Here is a 22156-nt window from a genome sequence, read left to right as displayed (position 1 = left end):
TGACAACTGTAGTCAAATTCCTTGACACGTCTGTGTGTGGTGGCTCTTGATGCCTTGACCCCAGCTTCAGTCCATTCCTTGAGAAATTCACTAACATTTTTTAATCCAGTTTGCTTGACAATCCTCATAAGGCTGCGGTTCTCTCGGTTGGTTGTGCATCTTTTTCTTCCACACTTATTCGTTTTCAGTCAATTTTCTGTTAAACTGCTTTGATACAGCACTCTGTGAACAGCCAGCTTATTGGCAATTCATTTTTGTGACTTACACTCCTCGTGAATGGTGTCAATGATTTTCAGAGACCATTTTGAAGGCCCAGGAAACCTTTGCTGATTGGCATGTCATTAAATATATATATATATATATATATATATATATATATACACACAATGTATATACACACAAATGTATATATATATATATACATTTTATTAATTCTTAACATCATAGATTACATTTTCAAGCTCAGCTCACTTCCTCTTCACTAGAAAGGTTGAGCTTCAGCATTGCATTGGGACGCCTATCATCTTGTGCGGGTTCCAGGTCACAGAGTGGGCTCTGGATAAAAGAATATGAATAGACTGATGATGTTAGATGTTGGAATAATTCCACCAATTTAAAGTACACATTCAAAATATAAAATTATTTTTTTTAAATCGAGGTGAGAGTGGAGGTGGAATCCATTAGATAGAAACTTTTTATCAATTTGATGTATTCTAGGAGCAGGACTGTAATTGCAGGTTCTGACCGACCATCGGTACAAAAGAAATGAAAGTAAGAAAGTAAGTTTTTAGGCAGACAGAGGTGAGTGGGTTATATGTATTAACACATCCTCACAGAGTAAATGTCAATGTGCTTTCTCCACAATCCTTTTGGTGGTAAAATTACATAAATTTTCCTTGAGAACACCATACGTAATGGCAATGAAGGCGGCACTTTGTGTTGATTAAAAGAAAACGAAACAGAGAGCTGTTGAAGAAGGTTCCTGAGAATTGACTGCTGACATTTAAACTAGATGAAGCAGCCCATGCTTTCAATAGCCAACAAGATTTAAAAGCAACTAGACAGTCCAAGTAGGTGAAAATCACAAACCTACTAAAAACATATGATAACACTTTAGAACAAGTTGCTTATTAGCATTTATATTACTAGCATTATGTCAATTTGTTGTACTTATAAAGCACATTTTTATGCCTTATTCTGCATGAATATATTCTAGATCCCGTTACCCTAATATATTAGAAAATATATATTAGAATTTCTAAAATATTTTGTTGTTTTTCCAATAGACACAGTGGGATCAGAAAAGGTTATAAGCTGTGCAAACAGTCACCTCGTTGTTCTGTGGCACACAGCAAATTTGCAAGTATCAATCATTCAATCTCTGACAGAGTTAAAATGATCCCTTTTGGAGTTTTTTTTTATTTGATTATTTTTTTCTTGTGCCAAAGTATAACACCATAAAACAATGATATCTGCACTCCCAATAGTTAAATGGACTGGGTGTTGCTCTGTTTCCCAGTTAACAATTATGCTTTTAGTGGAGCCTTTTATTCAAAGCAATTATCATGGCACTGAATGTGTAAATTTTCCTCAACCACTTCATTAATTCCCAGTGAATCAAACCCATGACCTTGGCGTTGCTCATGCCACTGAGCAACAGGAACACATTATACAATCAAAATGATTGATTTAGGTTACCTTTCACAAATGTCTGCTATTTTATTCAGAGATCAAGGCTCTATAGACTGTGGTTCCTGCTGTTGTGTTGACATAGAATGGCACCAGACCCTGTAAAAAAATAAATAAAAAAATGGATTTTCTAAATGTAGAAGACAATTTTTGCAATGAAATTGCCAGTAAATTTCATAATTAATTGCACAGAACATTGTCAGTCAACAAAAATAAGCACTGACCAATGGCAAAAGGCACAGAGTCTAAAACCTGACAAACATGTCTGTTGCTGCATCTGTCGGAGCAGTGAGAATTGGCCTTTACAAGAAAATACTGTTTTGTTTTTTCTACTTAAAAATTTCACATTTAATTCAGTTTTACTTACTGTTTCTTAGTAATTGTTTACAAAACGATGAACTTTAAAAATGTATGTGTTTCAGAAAGGCATAGAAAGCAAGAAGAGTTTTTTTAATGTTTTTTTTTAACCTTAAACCGCATAAACACATTTCATTACACTTAATACACTAAAATAATATTTTTAGCAATTTCATATGACCCCTTTTAAATATTCAGCTCAGAGTCAGCTCATATTACTTGACTAGACAAGACCTTAAACTCTCCTGCCTCAATGCTGGAGCTCAGTTCTGATGAGATCATCTTCCCCCTCACAGAGAGAAACTGACCATTTTATTAATCTTGGTAAACTGGACACATTGCAAATGATGAACTTATGATTCCATCCACCAATCTTACCTTTCGTCACATCTGATGACTATAACATTTTCAGAGCCGATGCCGAGAACTGCTGCTGACTTCTTGATTGAATAATGACTCTAATAAGGAAAGCGTATGTTAAACATGCAGAGGTAAACAGCTAACATGTTCTGACCGTTTGCTTTACCGTAACAAGACATTCAATATTCTAATTAATGTTAGTTTATCAGCACTTTTAAAAAACACTGCTGTGACACGTAACGTCTGACCTCCCAATCAGCGGGTCAGGAGGTAATAGCTGAAATGTGTTTGGCTATGTGTCTCAGAGAGTAAGTGGAACTGTCACAGCATGCCTGCTGAGAGAAGAGGAAACAATAATGAAATCATGTACGTGCGCAGAGGTGAACAGTGCCAGACGAGGTATCGCAGACATCCCGTGGGTCTTCACCACCGGAAAGAGATAAACCTGGCCAACAACACACTGTACAGATTGGTGCCTCCTGCAGAGAAAGCCATTAGCTGCTTAATGAAATACAAATGATGGAAAAGTTCCAATGTTCATTTTTCAAAAGGCAAATATAAATGCTTCCTGTATTTTTGTGCTTTCAGCTTGTTACAGGTACAAAATATGCCATCTCCATCTTCCTCCGGCCATCCAATAATTGAATGCATTTTTCTCAGAACTACTTACTTCATGAATATAAAGACCGGGGATATTTCATAAGTGAACCTGTAAACAGAGAGGAACATATGTGCCTTGAAGAAATGTAAAATAAATGGGAATGGGCAAAATGAGAAAAAAACTTTGCTTTAAAGTCAATTTGGAAATGAAAAAACATATATTTTCTAAATGCATCTTTAATGTCATTGATGTCATATATGTCGTGACTTCTCTAATCATTTTGTCCACTTAAGCCAGGGGTGCTAAACTCAATTCCTGGAGGGCTGCAGAGTTAAAGTCCCCATGAAAACTAAATGAAAGTTGTTTGGGTGTTAGTATAAATAGATAAGTCTTAAGATTATCTATAAGGCAGTGCACTCCAAAACAGAGACAAAATTTTCATTTAGAAGATATAAGCATTCAAAGCTTGCAGTTCATCACTTCCGCCAAACGGCTCAACTCAAATTTTTTGATGTCACATCGTACTTCATTGTCTTGTCAAATCTTCTGACCAATCAAATGCTCTCTGGAATCCAAAGTTTCAGCCCCCTGTACTTAGATAGATGCTGTGCAGCTGCCAGCTAAGTCAGTGACTTTTTCACAGTGTATTTCTTGTAGAGTGGATGGCTCGTAGTGCACAGTGAAGGCGATAGAGAGTGATTCGACTTCAATTTCGACATTTTTAGGTGCACTATCCTTTTAAAACTTGCTCTTTTCTTAGAATACACAGCAAGAACACATTCAGTCAGCATCTTTCTGTATAATTTAAAGAAATTATAATCTCAAGCTTGCTAATATAAATATAATGAATAATACATTATATTACTATACTATCTGCTAAAAATAGGTATTTTTTGATAAAAAATACAATAAATCAATGTTGGAACAGAATAAGTTTCATCCCTATATCTAATTTTAAATGTGTTGCAAACATCCCTGGCCACCCTTATACATTAATTGTTCTGTTCATTCATAATTATGATATGAATTTTGAAAAAAAAAATTAACTCTTGACTTACATGTTTGTATTTGCTGTGAAAGTCAACCATTCTCCTGCCAGACCAATGATGTCATATCCAGTTGACAGTTGGTTGAAAAATCTTGGATGATATGACAGCATTAAAGGACAACATTTACAAAAGCCTCCACTAAATAACCCATGTTATTTAGCTTGTTCTTACCTTTTTAACTCATATATACATACTCACATATTTAAGTGTGTCTCTGCAGTCCACCAACAGCTGCTCCAGGTTATCTTTCTGGTCAGGGAGCTCCAGGCTGAAGCCGGTGAAGATAGTGGAAAAAAGTTTGAGGGATTTACTGATGTAGGCCAGCAAGATGTTTACCAGCTCCTGGATGAAGTGCTTAGTTGCTTCCTCTCCATCCTCAGCAGGGAGCAGATCTAAACAAACACAAAAGATGTATCATATCGATCACAAGTGCAGTATGGAGTACCTCAAGGCTCAGTACTAGGGCCGCTACTCTTCACGCTTTATATGTTACTCTTGGGAGATATCATCAGAAAACATGATGTTAGCTTTCACTGTTATGCTGATGATACTCAGCTCTATATTTCTTCACGGCCCGGTGTAACACATCAATTTGAAAAACTAATGTAATGCATAGTCGATATAAAAAACTGGACGACTAGTAATTTCTTACTGCTAAATTCTGAAAAATTAATTATAGGACCTAAAAACTCTGCTTGTAATAACCTAGAACACTGTCTAAGACTTGATGGTTGCTCTGTCAATTCTTCGTCATCAGTTAGGAACCTAGGTGTGCTATTTGATCGCAATCTTTCCTTAGAAAGCCACGTTTCTAGCGTTTGTAAAACTGCATTTTTCCATCTCAAAAATATATCTAAATTACGGCCTACGCTCTCAATGTCAAATGCAGAAATGTTAATCCATGCATTTATGACCTCAAGGTTAGATTATTGTAATGCTTTATTGTGGTAGTTCCGCTTAGTAAACAAACTACAGCTAGTCCAAAATGTAGCAGCAAGAGTTCTTACTAGAACCAGGAAGTATGACCATATTAGCCCGGTCCTGTCAACACTGCACTGGCACCCTATCAAACATCTTATAGATTTTAAAATATTGCTTATTACTTACAAAGCCCTGAATGGTTTAGCACCTCAGTATTTTAATGAGCTCCTTTTACATTATAATCCTCTACGTCCGCTACGTTCTCAAAACTCAGGCAATTTGCTAATAACTAGAATATCAAAATCAACTGCGGGCGGCAGATCCTTTTCCTATTTGGCGCCTAAACTCTGGAATAACCTACATAACATTCTTCGAGAGGCATACACACTCTTGCAGTTTAAATCTAGATTAAAGACCCATCTCTTTAACCTGGCTTACACATAACATACTAATATGCTTTTAATATCCAAATCCGTTAAAGGACTTTTAGGCTGCATTAATTAGGTAAACTGGAACCGGGAACACTTCACATAACACCCTATGTACTAGCTACATCATTAGAAGAATGGCATCAACGCTAATATTTGTCTGTTTCTCTCTTATTCTGAGGTCACCGTAGCCACCAGATCCAGTCTGTATCCAGATCAGAGGGTCACTGCAGTCACCTGGATCCAGTACATATCCAGACCAGATGGTGTATAAGCACCTAGAAAGGACCTCTACTGCCCAGCGGAGACCAGGACAACTAGAGCCCCAGATACAGATCCCCTGTAAGGACCTTGTCTCAGATGACAACCAGGACAAGACCACAGGAAACAGATGATTCTTCTACACAATCGGACTTTGCTGCAGCCTGGAATTGAACTGTTGGTTTCGTCTGGTCAGAGGAGAACTGGCCCCCCAACTGAGCCTGGTTTCTCCCTAGGTTTTTTTCTCCATTTTGTCACCGATGGAGTTTCGGTTCCTTGCTGCTGTCGCCTCTGGCTTGCTTAGTTGGGGTCACTTCATCTACAGCGATATCGTTGACTAGATTGCAAATAAATGCACAGACACTATTTAACTGAAAAGAGATGACATCACTGAATTCAATGATGAACTGCCTTTAACTATCATTTTGCATTATTGACACACTGTTTTCCTAATGAATGTTGTTCAGTTGCTTTGACGCAATGTATTTTGTTTAAAGAGCTATATAAATAAATTGACTTGACTTGACAAATTGCACATTATTCTCACAAATGATTTGTGATTATGGTCCAGTACCCCTCCATTTTTGTTTTGTTTTGTTATTTGGCATACTGATTACCATTTGTATAACCTCAGTTCTACTACAAATACCATGAACTATAGTGCAGCAAACCATGTTTAATTTGTGGTTACCGTGGTTAACCATATAACCATGCTTTTTTTTTTTTTTTTAACCATGGCTAATTTTCATGTTTTCAACTTTTTAAACTCTCTCTTCTTTTCTTAACTGATATGAATGTGTTCATGCTCTTCAACTCCTCCACACTGACAGAAAGGGAAAAAAAAAGAAAGAAAAAAAAGCAGGTTTATGTGAAGCAACAGAAGCACTGTACTTCAAGGCCAATTATTTCACTTTTATAAATCCTGCTGGCTTCTTTTCAACATGCTGTAGGAAAAAAAAAGAATCTTTTACTTGTCAGATTTATTAAGAAGTTTTTGCAGTCCACTTAGAATTCAACATGGAAATCATTTTTGTTTTTTATTGGCATTGATTGTTTTGAAATTCAAATGATACTTACATGCCTGTGTTTTTATTTCTGTAATAAATATGGCTTTCAAGCCAACAGTTAATTTGGAGGATATTGATGGTTTATTGCAGGTATGTTGTAGGTACATGAGAAAATCTGTGTTACAAGTTAAACAAAAATTCCAATAAACAATCATATTTTGAATTTAAATAGTTTCTTTGTCTTGAGTTTACATTAATTATTTACATTTTACATTTACATATCCAAAAAGTTTTCAGTCTTTTAATTGCGATTAATCGCGATTAATCGCGATTAATTTAAAAAAATTGTGCGATTAATTAGTTAATTTTTTTTAATCGATTGACAGCACTAGTTGTAAGATGTAAAATGTTCTTCATGGAACCATTTAGACAATACGTTTCTTCTATGGCATTGTGGAGCACCTTTATTTTTTTAAGAGTGTACAAATATTATTATTATTTTGTCTTTGATGCAAATCAGATTTCATTTTGTCCATATGACTACATTTAGATATATAGAAGCTGGTGTCTTAGCTTTTCAGTGAGGGCGGGCCAGCAGAGATCCTATTTAAGAGGAGCACAATGGAGCTCAGTCTTTCAAATGGTGTGCAAATAGCTTGGCCGAAGTGAATAGAGGGAGCAGCGAGTGAGATATGAAGGCTTGTTTTTATTATTTCTTTTCACGGTTTTTAATCAGGCTGGCCACACTGCTTCCATCAGTCTCATTGGTTAAATTATTTCCATGTTTAGTCCTTGAACATTACCTTGCCTGGCACAAGTGCAGCCATGGCAACTTCACTGAATGGAATAGTCCCTTTCTACATTAAATGAAGATTCCACGTATTGGTAAAGCACTGGCTAATGGATGCCTTTTTTTGTTGTTGTTTTAGACATGAGTGAAATAAGTATTTTTTTGTGTGTAATTTCTATATTTTGATCATTTATTATGCCCCAATGCTCTGCAAGATTATGTGACTGACATTAATTGTTTGCTTAAAAATGAGAGAAGAAACAAGTAGAAACTGAAGAAAATACTCGGCCTGTTTATGCCAAGAAAGAATACTATAAAGATCACTAGAATGATAGCTTAGCATCTACACCAACAGATGTTATAACATTCTGTTTATTATAAGTGTGCACTGCTGCTTTTAATGCTTGACCTCTATAAAGTCAGGCGCATTTTGATTGGCTATCAATGTTTTTATTGTATCAGCTGGAAAAAAAATGCTTTAACCAAATTGCTTCTCTGTGTTGTTATTGTTACAACTCTCTTAGAATTAGAATGAATTTTATAACATCATAATTATATTTATCATTATAATTATTGACCTTGGTGTACACAGTCCTTAAGAGGAGTTTCACCAAAAAAAGTGGGCGTGAGGGCTAAGATTTCTAGCAGTCCCATTGAATGAGACCCTAAACTGTACAAAAGGCCTCAGAAAGTATAGTTGGAGATATCGTAATTACATAATCCACGTGCATGAATGACTAAAGTTGTATTTGTACGTGAGAAACTGTGAATTTTAGATGAAGAGTTGCTGAGTTGTGATATTTAGGGAGCGTGTCTCTTTGAAGTATTGTGGAAAACTGATCTATCAGAAAATATATTTGGTTACATTTCGTTTGCGATGTCAGGTGACCAAAATTCTATGTAAATTCAATGTCTAATATCAATGTTGATTTGATGCCAAGTACCGACCTGTGATGTCTGACATTGATATTTGTTGTTTTTAGGTTGTGCCAACATCGTGACGTCCAGTCCAGTTTGGGTCCACTGTGAAAAATGGGGTTTGTGAGTCCTGAAAAATTACAGGTGTGAGTAGTGACAGTAGCATAATTAATCAGTTAAAATAGGACTAAGAACCATAATCTGCTTCTAATGTGTGAACGTGGCCTGTGTGCTGCTGGTGTTAAATTCAGGAACCTCAGATACATGCACATATGACTGAAAAACGTAGGAGCTGGCCTGTGGTTTAGCCCGCTGTAATATTCCATGTAATAAATATACCACATTTTCATTCCTTCTTCCTAGGTCTAAATGTTGCACTTCAGTGCAGGAGGTCTGTTTTATTGAAAATCATTCCTCTGGTGCACAGTCAAATTGAAGAGCAGTTTGTTTTCTCAAGCAGGCATCCAGTAATCACACCCCAGCAGGCCTTGCAGTCTGGTATGCTTGCTTGAGCACATAGCGTTTTATATGCACAGTGAAAATTGTACATTCACAGCACACCTGTACAGTTTATAAGTTAGCTTTTAAAATTCCCCAAACTTGGTGAACATGAGTATTAATTAGCTACATACGTACGTTAGGATCTATTGACATGCTTGTTAATGTGATTATGCACTTATATGGATAAGCAGATTCACAAATTAATTTTTTTGAACACTCCAGTGGGTCTTTATGACATGCAACATGGTAGTAAATAAAATTTTTTACAAAGTAAACGACACAAATCACTTAAGCAAATATAGACATTTGTGTTTTGCAATTTTAGTGTTAATTACATGAATTTGCTTTGCTGGCTCATTCCACGTGAAATTACTTGAGGAAAGGAGTTTTTCAAACCAGCCATTACAGATCTGCAGTCCTATATGCTGTCAAAGTTAATGGTTTAAGAATTCTTAATATTTTATGTTTTATAGAATAACGTGTTTATAGCATCTTAAGACATATGTACACAAGTCAACAAAATGATTTTCACTGACAAAACTTCTCGTGTAGTATGAGTAGTTCATAAAAGAGTTTTGTTTTAAAATCAAATAAAATGCTGATACAAATATGAATAAGAACCTGAAATCGTTTAAATATGTGTCTTTTAGGAGAGCATGTTGTTTCACACATGAGTGACAATTATAAAATTATATAAACCAGCTCTGGTTCATCAAAGCATTGAAAAAAATTAATAAATAATAATTATTCATGCTGCACTTAATTAACATTCATGATCTAAGCCTTTGCCATTTCTTGATGTCATACAGCCATCTGTGATCAGAACTGTCCCCAGCCTGATAGAAATCATCTTGCAATTGATAAGTGGAAGACAATTGTGTTTATATGTTGATTACAAACTTAATATTTATTTTATGAAATACAGTTTTTAGTTTTTTTGTTTGCTTTGGCATTCATTTTAATTAATGCAGATAGTTTGTTTTAAAGGCTGTACTAAAAAAATAAAAGGGTGGACCTTCATGCCGAACATTTTTCTAAAAATCATGTTTTCATACAAATTCATTCAAATTTGCTATCTAATAAAATAGTTCTGTTTTCCTGAGAGATTGTGAGGATTTGGTTGTCCAAACCCAAAGGCATTTGGGAAAGGCCTTTGTCAGTGATGTAAGAATTTAATTAGTTCTTCGAATCATTTTATCTGGAAAAGCCATATCAACTCGAAAGGTATATGGTTTACAGTGGTTTAAAAATGTTGTAATTTTTGTGTTATTGTAATAACACATTTGAACTTAATTGTATAAGACAGTGTAAGAAAATTTTAAATTCTCACATGATATTGTATCCCACACTGGACCTCAAAAATCCTGAGTGTATTAAGTAATTCTGAGATGTAATTTTCTTCCTAAAAATTACCTGCCAGTGTTTCACCAACAAGCATTATAGTCATGGAAAATCTGTTTTCATCAATATGCTGTCATGACAAGGAATGAGATAAACATGTTTTATGTGTTATGTAGGTTTAATTGTACAAATATAACTAACAGAAGTGTGTTAAATGCCTAATTGTGCTTGTTTTAAGGCTAGGAAGAGATGTAAGAGGAATGCCGATTATGACAGCAGGGACAGAATAGAATCAGGTAGAGAAGAGCAGTCAGTGTCAGTATATCATCACGTCTGCCAGGATCTGAAGTGAAGGTGAAAAGAACTTCAAAGCTTAGAGAAGATTTTAGTCATAAATGGATGTGAAATTGCTTATGTTCCCAGTATTGCAGTGTTAATGCATTTTTTTTATGTGAAGTAAGGACAGACAGATGAAACAAAAGGAGCATAAAATCCTTGTAACAACAGTATTCAGTTTATTGGTGAGTGGGATCTTCCAATTAGACACAACACACTCTTAACAGTTTTAAATAAGGAGCAATGAAAATCCATGATGCAGACTATGAAACATAATATCTTCAGAAGTTACATGAGTGCACACATTAGGAATTTTGTTTAACTGAATAATGGATGTGCCCATAATTAAAATTATTTAGATATTTGATATATCAAATGATTTTATATATATACAAAAAATGTATAATAATAATAATAATAATAATAATAATAATAATAATAATAATAATAATAATAATAATAATTATTATTATTATTATTATTATTATTATTGTTATTGTGTGAATTTAGGATAGTTAAATTCAAGCTGTAAATTGAGCAAATGGCTAAAATGTTATGATGCTTGTGAGAAAGTTAGGAATTTACTCCAAAAAGGCTTCAGAGCTATTTTCTTATGAAGTAATATATGGTACAAGTTATTCATATTAACACGAGCTCACAGAGCCATTGCACATGTTTAAAAAATGTAAACCAACAAAAACAGCACAGTTATAAAACAACATGCCGCATGTACCGAAACCATAAATTCACATTTAATTTCATGAAAAGCAGGTCTATAGGCTTACATTAGTGAGAGCGGGTGAGTGCATTAGTCTATTGCTGTGTGGTATTGGGCTATAAGCACTCTATGTACTGTGCATATACAATCACTCACCTTTGCCTTTGATCCCTTAAAAGCAGCGCTACTTTGTATGCAGTTTATTTTGATTTTACATTTCTTAGAGTTCTTATACTCATCTGTAACTCGTGAAATATTTCTGATGTCAAGAACATGGGTATGTTTTATGGGTGAGTGGGTGTTCTGTCTCCAACTTCGACTGCCTCCAACTTCGACTGACTCCAACTTTATTTATAAAGCACCCAATAAAAAAACAAAGTTGACCAAAGTGCTGTACAGTAAGTTCAACTAAAAGAATATAAAGGCAAATATTAAAATCAACAATACACAGCATTCCAGACAGACCAAAGGATAACTACAGCAACAATATCTCGGCACTCATTCCTGATCAAAGGCTAATGATAAAAAAAAAGGTTTAACTGCTTCTTAAATTCAGTCAGAGAAAATAATTGACACAAAGACACTGGCAAACTGTTCCAAAGCCTTGGGGGAGCTGCCAAAAATGCACGGTCACCTCGGAATTTTTATTTTGATAGAGGAACATGTAGGAGATTTTGTCCATTCAATCGTAATGATCTCTTCGACTCTTGAACTTGAATATGATCAGCAATGTATGGAGGGGCTATACCATGCAGGGATGTAAAAACAAAAATATATATTTTTTTATTAATTCTATAAGATACTGGTTACCAATGCAATGATCTCAAAACTGGAATAATGTGATCATACTTCCGAGTACCCGTCAGTAGTCTTGCAGCTGAATTTTGAACCATTTCTAATCCGTCCAAAATTTGTGAATGAGGATCGTAATAAAGTGAGTTGCAATAGTCTAATCGAGAAAAAATAAAAACATGAATGAGCTTCTCCAAGTCTGTACGTGCTAAGAAAGGCTTGTTCTTACTAATCAATCTTAATTGGTAGAAGCTAACTTTGACAACTTCACTAATTTGAGAGTTAAATTTTAAAGCACTATCACAGATAACACCCAAGTTTTTTGCTTGATTTTTCCTAAAAGGGCTTAATGTTGCCATACTCCAGCCTTATAATGACCAAATATACAGAGAATATACTTTCTCGCCGCATGGTGGACAGCGATGGCTCCTTGAGTTTCGGGCAGCCGGCAGGAGTCCCCCGTTCCCTGCTCCTCCCCATTCTTGGTGGATGCAGCAGGCTCCGTCCCCTCTGCAACTCACTCCAACCCACTGCCTTGAGCGTCCACGGCGCAGACTCCTTGCCCTGCTCGATGGTACCGCGGATTCACCACAGTGTCTAGGGACCTTTGGCAGGACATCCCTCATTCCTCCCGGGTTTGGGCACCAATATAACAATATTAAAACGTAATAGTCACGGGAAGAAGGAGACAGGAACCAGTGGACATTTGGATCAAAACTTTAATTACAAAATAAACACAAAACAGCGCGATGGACCACACGGACGACTACCGCGCACAAACAAAACCGAGCACAAAATAAAACCCAGGCCTGGTTCTCTCTCGTCCTTCACTATCACAGCTTCTCTTTTGTATCCTTTCGATCTCCTCCGTGGGACTCGAGACCGGTGAGTGGCGCAGGTGTCGCTCATTTGCAAATCACTCCTCGCTTCGTTCCAATGGCTCTCGGCCCTGCCCCACTCGTCACACACACCAAAATGAGGGACTTAAGGCATCATTGAGGACTGTGTGTGTTTCACCAAACCTTGGTCTATTTTTTGTCCTCATTTTGTTTTAATTCTTTATGTATTTATTCATGTTCAATGTAAATTGTCATTCATTAATGTATTCAGCTAATAACTGTTGTTAAGAGCACTGACAATTGTGCATGTCAATAAAAACATGTAATGCTGTAGACTATAACCTGCCATGTACAGCTTAAGTGTACGTATTCAGTAGCTTACCTCAGTGTAGGTAAAAGGGAATAATATGATAAGTTTGGGTATGCAGCATGCAAGAGCGGACTGCTGAGGTTATGAAGAACAAGGGTCAACACTCGAAATATTGACTCATTATATTTTATATTTGCTAATAAATGCTTCTACATCTTATGATATACTTTGATATAATTGTTTTTCAGTGTATCATAGAAACATATGAAAAAAAAAATCTACAAATAAGCAGCAAACTTTGCAAAACACAAAATTATGTCACTGACAAAACTTTTGGCCATGACTGTACATGGAACAAGGAGGAACAAGTTGTTTTATTCTTAAGAGTGTATCTTTTATGATGTCTGCAAAACTTAAAAACATAACCATTAAAAAAAGCTGCCTGGATGCATTTGTGCAAGTTAATTTTGTAAGGTCAAACAGGAGAGTGTAAGGTCAGATAAATAAATGCAAATGTGCTTGAATATGAATTTTCTGCATAATCATAGTGTTTTATATATTTTTTCATATACAGTCACTTTTATCTCTTAGTCATCAGCTCGACAATGGATTTATCTGTCATCCAAACAAAATCTTAAAATCACAGATATTCACAAAAAAAAAAAAAAAAAAAAGGAAAGTGTAACAGAAGTTAAGTAAGTCTTTGATGGAAGCAGTGAGTTCATTTACTCACTTAAGATTTGTCAGAAGAAATGAACACACAGATTTGAGTGAAGGTCAGAAATCATTAGAAACTAAAAGTTAGATTGTAATTTTTGAAGAAATACAAATATATATAAAAAATGTATGTCTGATGTGTACTCTTTCAAATAAAATAGAATTGATTCTTTATGACAGAAAATGTTCATGTTAGGGTCATCGCAGTAATTCATCTAATTCAGTCTCTCTTTTCTCACATTCTTAGACTCATTTCTCATTTTAAAAGCTGTGTCACTCATCCGAGCAGCTTATTGTGTGTGTGCTTTTGTGTGGCTCTCAAACAGGAAATCATTTCAGCTTTAAAAACATAATATCTTCAAGAGGCTGCTGTATATAAGCTCGAATGCACAACAGCCTGTTGTCAAGTAGATATAGACAGCTCTTAATAATCAGTTATAATGATATTAATAATGTTTCAAGTTTTATTCAATTATGCTATAACCACTGTCCGTCATTAGTCAGCAAACAGATGCCCCTATCCCCAAACTCAAAACATTGCTTGAACATCTTGTAAAACTAGGTTTGATGTTTAAACAAATGGAGCTATATATTTTCCCATATAAGCCTGATGATGCCAATAGTTTGTGTTTAATACAATATATTTTGCATTTTGATGGCTACTACAGAGCCACCATGTTTACACTTTTAATAGACATGCTGAGCTTTTCCACTTTTACCATGCTTTTTTAGACTTATTAAAAGTGAAGTGAAGTGAAGTGACATTCAGCCAAGTATGGTGACCCATACTCAGAATTTGTGCTCTGCATTTAACCCATCCGAAATGCACACACACAGAGCAGTGAACACACACACACACTGTGGGCACACACCCGGAGCAGTGGGCAGCCATTTATGCTGCGGCGCCCGGGGAGCAGTTTGGGGTTCGATGCCTTGCTCAAGGGCACCTAAGTCGTGGTATTGAAGGTGGAGAGAGAGCTGTTCGTGCACTCCCCCCACCCACAATTCCGTCCGGCCCGAGACTAGAACCCACAACCCTTCGATTGGGAGTCCAACCCTCTAACCATTAGGCCACGACTTCCCCACGAAATAAATATTAGGAAATAAATGTGCTCATTTGTAATTTATTTACCATGGCAGAGGTATTAGAGAATTTATTTACAATGGCAGATGTATCAGAGATCTAGAACAATATGAATGTGTGGATATTCACAATGCTCAAAATGTGTTCTGTGGCCCTGAGCTTCTTGAGGTTCACTGAGTTCTTTCTTTTTTTTGTGTGTGTGTGTTGGGGGTCAGGTTATTCTTAATACACCACTGCAGGATGTGCTGGACATTTTCTCTTCGTGCTGACCCTGTATACTTTATAATAAATCTGGAGAAGGAATGTTTTCAAGCCTGAAGAGAAATTGTGTGCTCAAAAAAAAAAAAAAAAAAAAAAAAAAAAAAAAAAAAAAACACTGATTGTTTGCAAAATGTTGTCACTCATTTTTATCATGTTTATTTCTTTTCATTTTGATGATTATAACTGACAACTAAGGAAAATCCCAAATTCAGTATCTCAGAAAATTTGAATATTACTTTAAATCAATACAAAGAAAGGATTTTTAGAAATATTGGCCAACTGAAAAGTATGAACATGAAAAGAATTTGAGCATGAACAGCACTCAATACTTAGTTGGGGCTCCTTTTGCCTGAATTACTGCAGCAATGCAGCGTGGCATGGAGTGGATCAGTCTGTGGCACTGCTCAGGTGTTATGAGAGCCCAGGTTGCTCGGATAGTTGCCTTCAGCTCTTCTGCATTTTTGCGTCTGGCACATCTCATCTTCCTCTTCACAATAGCCCATAGATTTTCTATGGGGTTAAAGTATATATGTATTTCTTTGGTATTTGTCACATCTAAGCTATCTTATTTCTTGATGTCTGGAATTCAGCAGAGACAAAGATGCAGCTTTCAGTTAAACATAACTTTTATTGTTTTCCCTGAGCACATTTGAAACAACTTTTATGAAATAAATATTGAGCATTATGTTTATTATATAGATCTCATATCCTGACCAAAGGGACCAAGGGCTATAAGACCCAATAACTGCGGTCCTAGTGGCAGGTAAATAGATGGTGGTTGAAATGGCAGGAATTGTGATGTTTCATTAATCCATTTTGTTCATATTTTGCATTATAGCTACAGTATAAGAGAAATCAGAACATTATCAGATATTTTAAGAACTAGGCAAGAAGCTAAAGCTAAAAATCTTTCTACCATATCAGAATGTCTCTCAGTGTTTGTTAACTATGGATATGATTATTTTTAAGTCTTGTACATTTAAGCAAACAACAACCTTCATTATGAGAAAGCACACAAAAAAATCATATGCAAAGATGTAAAATGTAAAAACATGCATTTTCTCATCTCACCTAAACAAAAACATATTTAGTATACTTTAAAATGAATAAAAAGGGTCAAATGCAAGCTCAGAATATTACACCAACATGTGAAAATTAAATGTTAAATAAGATAAATAATAATATACTTCAGATTAGGGACTGCAGAACATTTTATAAATGACTTATTAAGTCTTTTACACATCCTCTATAACAGGTGTTGAACACTGTTTAGTGTGCAGTGTAATTGAGGGTATAGACAGCTGTCTTCTCTGACACACATGGAGTCTTTAACTCTGTGCACCCGATGTGAGCTTCAGTGGAAGGTTCATGTCATCACTAGATCCCATACACTCAACACAGAACACAAGTCTGTGCTGATGAATGAAAGAATTTAACACAACCCACTGGAATCATATGGCTGTAAGGCATTTATTAATTTTTATCCACTTCAAAACAAATAAATTACTAAAATAGTGCTTTAGCATACCTGCAAGTTTTCGCTTTTGAACACAGACCAGCTTACAACTGCATCAATAAATCACATACTGATCATTTACTAATGGTTTGTTCACCATTTGTTCATGATTAACAATTGTTTATTGAGATGATACAAAACTATTTTGACAAAAATACTTTAATGATTTCTAAATGATAAATAATGTATCAACTAATACAATTTACTAATGATCTGTTTGATTTATTTTCATGATTTAAACATAAAAAAAAAAATACAACGTATTAATCATTTATGAAAGTATAGTTATGGTTTGTATATAATACATTAATCATTAACTAATAATTTATAAATTACTTATAACTGAAAGTTATTATTAAGTGTTTCTTATTAGGAATGTAGAATAAGGTCATGTAGAATAAGCAATAATATGTGCTTAATTAGTACTAATAAATGGCTAATATTCTAGTAATATGCATACTAATAAGCAACTAGTTAAGAGACCCTAAAATAAAGTGTCACCAAAATGGGTTACGGGATGGTCAGTGCTCCTCTGATCAGACAAAACCAGTTCAATTCCAGGCTGCAGTAAAGTCAGATTGTGGAGAGGGCTCATCTGGTTCCTGTGGTCTTGTCCCGGTGGGTGTCTAGGAGACAAGATCTTCACTGGGGATCTGTCTCTTGGGTTCATCTAGTTGTCCTGGTCTCCAATGACATGCAGGGCTGCAGAGTTCATCTCTAGGTGCTGATCCACCATCTGGGCTGGATACGTACTGGATCCGGGTGACTGCAGTGACCATCTGATCTGGATACAGACTGGATCTGGTGGCTACCGTGACCTCTGAATAAGAAATAAACAATGATATTAACATAGATGCCATTCTTCTAATGATGTAGCAAGTACATCGGGTGTTATGAGAAGTGTTTCTGGTTTTCCTAATTAATGCAGCCTAAAAATCCATTAACAGATTTGAATATTAGAAATCTGTTTGTGTGTTATGTGTAAGCCAGGTTTAAGAGATGGGTCTTTAATCTAGATTTAAACTGACAGAGTGTATCTGCCTCTGCAGAGTTTTGGTGCTAAATAGAAAAAGGATCTGTCGCCGGCAGCTGATTTTGAAATTCTAGGCATTATCAAGTTGCCAGAGTTTTGAGAATGCAGTGGATGTGGAGGACTATAAAGCAATAAGAGCTCATTCAAACAGTGAGGTGCTAAACCATTCAGGGCTTTATAAGTAATAAGCAAGATACTTAAATCTATACAATGTTTAATAGGGAGCCAGTGCAGTGTCGACAGAACCGGGCTAATGTGGTCATACTTCCTGGTTATAGTAAGCAACCACCCAATAAAGCATTACAATAATCCAACCTTGAGTTCATGAATGCAAGAGTTAACATTTCTGAATTTGACATTGAGAGGTCATAATTTAGATATAGTTTTTAGATGGAAAAATTAAGTTTTTTTAAAATGCTAGAAACGTTATGTTGTATTGTGCTGTGCTAGGTTAGGTTTAAAGTCATTTGTAATAGTTTGCACAAAAATTGGAGAGAATGTTATCAGAAAACTTTTTATTACAATTACTATTCAAATTTAAAATCCATTTATTTTTTGTTAGCAATGTCAATGCCGCCAGAAAAATCAATTTGTGCTGACATGTTTGTGTGTTGAATTATGCACTATTATTGCTGATTTTAAATGAATGTGAAATATTTCTTACTTTCACAAGTATAATGTATTACTTTAGAACATTCTTCTACCTCAGCTCTTTCTGTGCACATTTTTTTTTCTTCTTTTAAATAAAACTTTCTATGTGGTGTTTAGCTCAAGGACATGCTGTGTACCATACTGTGAATGTTAAAAATCTCAAGGCTTGCATAAGTACAGTTGAAAACATGGCCATTTAATGTAACAAGACAAGAGGATGATAGAAGAAGATATAGGTCTACAGAAACACAATTTTTTCTTCATATTTTTATGCATTTCTTACACTGGGGGTCAGTGAGATTTAGCATGGTCATGACACTTAAGATCATGTTACAGTGCTGGTGTGAGATGGAAATTCTAAAGTTTACACATTGTAACCCAGTTAACAATGTGGAGAATTCTAAAATGTAGTGTCATGTACAGTACCCGTAGGAATACCTCTGACTTATGAAGCTATAAAGAATGTAAGAGGCCTGCTCTGATCCAATATGCAGCCTTCTTGCTTAGGGGTTTCACAAGAAACAAAGTAGGAGGGCTTGTATGTTATATAACAGCTTTGCATTTTTTTTTTCTTTTTCTTGAAAACCCATTATTGCAACTTTGCTTTTTAAAACTGGACTTTTAATGTTGGTGTTTTTAATCCTTTCCTTTTTTAATTTACTTATTTAGCACCAACAATTTATCTGAATTTGAAATGAAATTTATCCCTTTGAGATCGACGAGAAAATCTTACAAATTAAGATTTCAATTTGCTCAGTTATGGGGGATTGGAACTGTGCAAATATTAGGATTATTATTAAGCATTAGTCAGATTTTTTTTAATATTGTTTTTGTTACTGCGATGCCATAATCAGTTCTCTCTCTCTCTCTCTCTCTCTCAAAAAAAAAACCTTTCCTTAATGTATCAGCATTACAAATCTCATTAAATTTCTTCTTTTCCAGTTTCTATTTTTCTTTTAACGAATACTTGTTTGTCTCACCTCTTCACTAAACTTGATTAGCTGTTGTTTGTACAATATTCATATGTCTATTCCCATGTGATGATCACAGAAGGGGTCAGTCCCTGTCTTCAGGCTCTGTTGACTGTAAGTGATTTTCTGTGTTTGGGCATAAAACTGTATAATCAATAGGCTAAAGAGAGTAGTCAGCTCTGATTCATGAGCCTCATTAAGCATTCATAAAATGCTAATGAGGTGATTTGTTAGATGCTAATCCAAACCTGTAAATAAAACAATAGGCAATATTAATCAACAATTATTCTGGTCCTCAAATTTGATTGCCTGAGCAGTCCAACAGCATTGTGACCTTTAACTATATGTATCACTTCTAGTTTTCTGTAACACTAGTTTATTCACAATCAAACCAAGTAACCATTGGATAGAACCATTAAATCATTCATATAACCAAATCTTTCAAACAGACTATGATAGAAACTAATCAATTAACTGTCTTTATAAGTTAATCACTTATTTATTTAACAGATTCATTTAATTTATGGAATATCTTCAGATTTATTCAGAACTTAAAAAAGTGACTCTCTTTGAGTGAATCATTTGATCATTAAAATAGCCAATGCATTCAAAACACTAATTTACTCAGAAATTAAACAAGTGATTGTCACAGTTATCTCACTGATATGTATGTATATATATATGTATATATATATATATATATATATATATATATATATATATATATTCCTTGCAAGATACAATCAGTGATTGTTCCTTGAATTGCTTAATTTTAGAAACATACCACCAAAATGCTTCAAGTAAATACCTCCTATAAAGGATTTTATGTATTTGTTGAAAAGAGAGGCAACCCCATTCATACGCTGACCTCCTTCTGATATTAGCTTACATTCATCCATTAAAACTGCCTATGATTGGTGGAGATAGCTGTGGGAGGAGCCTGGGCTCGGCGTGCCAGTCAGTGGCTGTAGAGGCAAGAGTATTTCTCTCTCCTGCCTGCCAAATGCTGGAAGCTCTGGAGACCGAGTACCTCACTCCAAACACTGTTTGCACTTCAACAGTGTTGAAACAGAGTCAGCGTTTTCAGATACAGTCGATTGATGCTGTCTCCTGTCCTCTGATTCCCTGTTTGCATGTTTCTGTCTCTATTTTTTTTTTTTACATTCATTTATTTTTGTTTTGTGTAGCTTGCAGACAATTTCCAGACGTTTTTACTGATTTGGACGAAGAGTTATCACAGAGGTGAGGTGACAGATGCTCACACAGTACCTGCTTTCTTTGATCTACATGACGGATGATGTTCAATTCAAATTCACCAGACTGAAGCAGACACAGATCAAGCCACTGACTACGGATATTTAGGGAAATGAACACCTCACTTCATCATGGACTGCAGCAATACCGGAATCACAGCCAGGGAGCAATACCAGTGGGAAAGCCTGCTCAGGGCGAGAGAGGATCAGCCTCTGGATGCTATGAGCAGCTGCTCATCTCCACAGAGGTCTTCCTCACGCTCGGGCTTGTCAGTCTCCTGGAGAACATTCTGGTGATTGCTGCTATTGTCAAGAACAAGAACCTTCATTCTCCCATGTATTTCTTTATCTGCAGTTTAGCCGTAGCAGACTTGTTGGTCAGTGTCTCCAATGCCTCAGAAACAGTAGTGATGGCACTCATCACAGGGGGCAACCTGACCAATCGCGAGAGCATCATCAAGAACATGGACAACATTTTTGACTCTATGATTTGTAGCTCACTGTTGGCCTCCATTTGGAGTTTGCTAGCCATCGCGGTGGACCGCTACATCACAATCTTCTACGCCTTGCGCTACCACAACATCATGACTCAAAGGCGGGCGGGCACCATCATCACCTGCATCTGGACCTTCTGCATGGTCTCTGGCGTGCTCTTTATCGTGTACTCGGAGAGCACCACTGTTCTCATCTGCCTTATCAGTATGTTCTTCACCATGCTGGCACTTATGGCCTCGCTCTACGTCCACATGTTTCTTCTAGCCCGACTGCACATGAAGCGCATTGCTGCTCTCCCTGGCAATGGCCCTATCTGGCAGGCGGCAAATATGAAAGGGGCCATCACCATCACTATCCTGCTAGGTGTATTCGTTGTGTGCTGGGCTCCCTTTTTCTTGCACCTCATCCTCATGATTTCCTGTCCAAGGAACCCTTATTGCATCTGCTTCATGTCCCACTTCAACATGTACCTGATCCTCATCATGTGCAACTCGGTCATAGACCCTCTCATCTATGCCTTCAGGAGCCAAGAGATGAGAAAGACCTTCAAGGAGATCTGCTGCTGCTGGTATGGACTGACCTCTCTGTGTGTATAAGATTTGTTTCTGTTAGACATCAAGATACTTATTGAGATGTTGGCTTGCAATACAAAACTAAGCAACCATCATGGGTGGATGCTGGGAATGTAGAAGATTTAATTACACTGCATAGCTTGTGTGATTATTTAACCCGATCTCATAAAAAGTGTGCATAAATAGTATGCCAAATAAAAACGAAAACTCATGGTATTGATACACAAAAATGGATTTTGGCATGTATACGCTACGCAGTGGGTAGGTTTAGAGTTGTGGGGTAGATGCACGCCAACAAATTTAATATCACATGCACACAAAAACGGTATATTATATTCATGCCAAACACATATGTATCATATGCATGCCAAAGTCCATTTTTGCA

At 35.9% G+C, this 22156-nt stretch overlaps 1 protein-coding gene and 1 pseudogene across 1 annotated transcript; one reads left to right on the top strand and one right to left on the bottom strand.

Moving 5' to 3' along the window:
• Positions 1-1462: 1462 nt before the first annotated feature.
• LOC113046401 (glutamate decarboxylase 1-like) lies at positions 1463-4461 on the bottom strand (annotated as a pseudogene).
• A 16226-nt stretch (positions 4462-20687) lies between these two features.
• Positions 20688-22052, top strand: LOC113046400 (melanocortin receptor 4-like). The gene has a single exon (XM_026207258.1). The coding sequence runs from the start codon at positions 20818-20820 to the stop codon at positions 21793-21795; it is 978 nt and encodes a 325-aa protein (XP_026063043.1). The 5' UTR covers positions 20688-20817; the 3' UTR covers positions 21796-22052.
• Positions 22053-22156: the final 104 nt, after the last annotated feature.

Source organism: Carassius auratus, chromosome 27, assembly GCF_003368295.1.
Source record: "Carassius auratus strain Wakin chromosome 27, ASM336829v1, whole genome shotgun sequence".
NCBI classification, from domain to species: domain Eukaryota; kingdom Metazoa; phylum Chordata; class Actinopteri; order Cypriniformes; family Cyprinidae; genus Carassius; species Carassius auratus.
The sequence above is the reverse complement of the archived record's forward strand: the minus strand, read 5'-3'. Positions and strand labels throughout refer to the sequence as shown.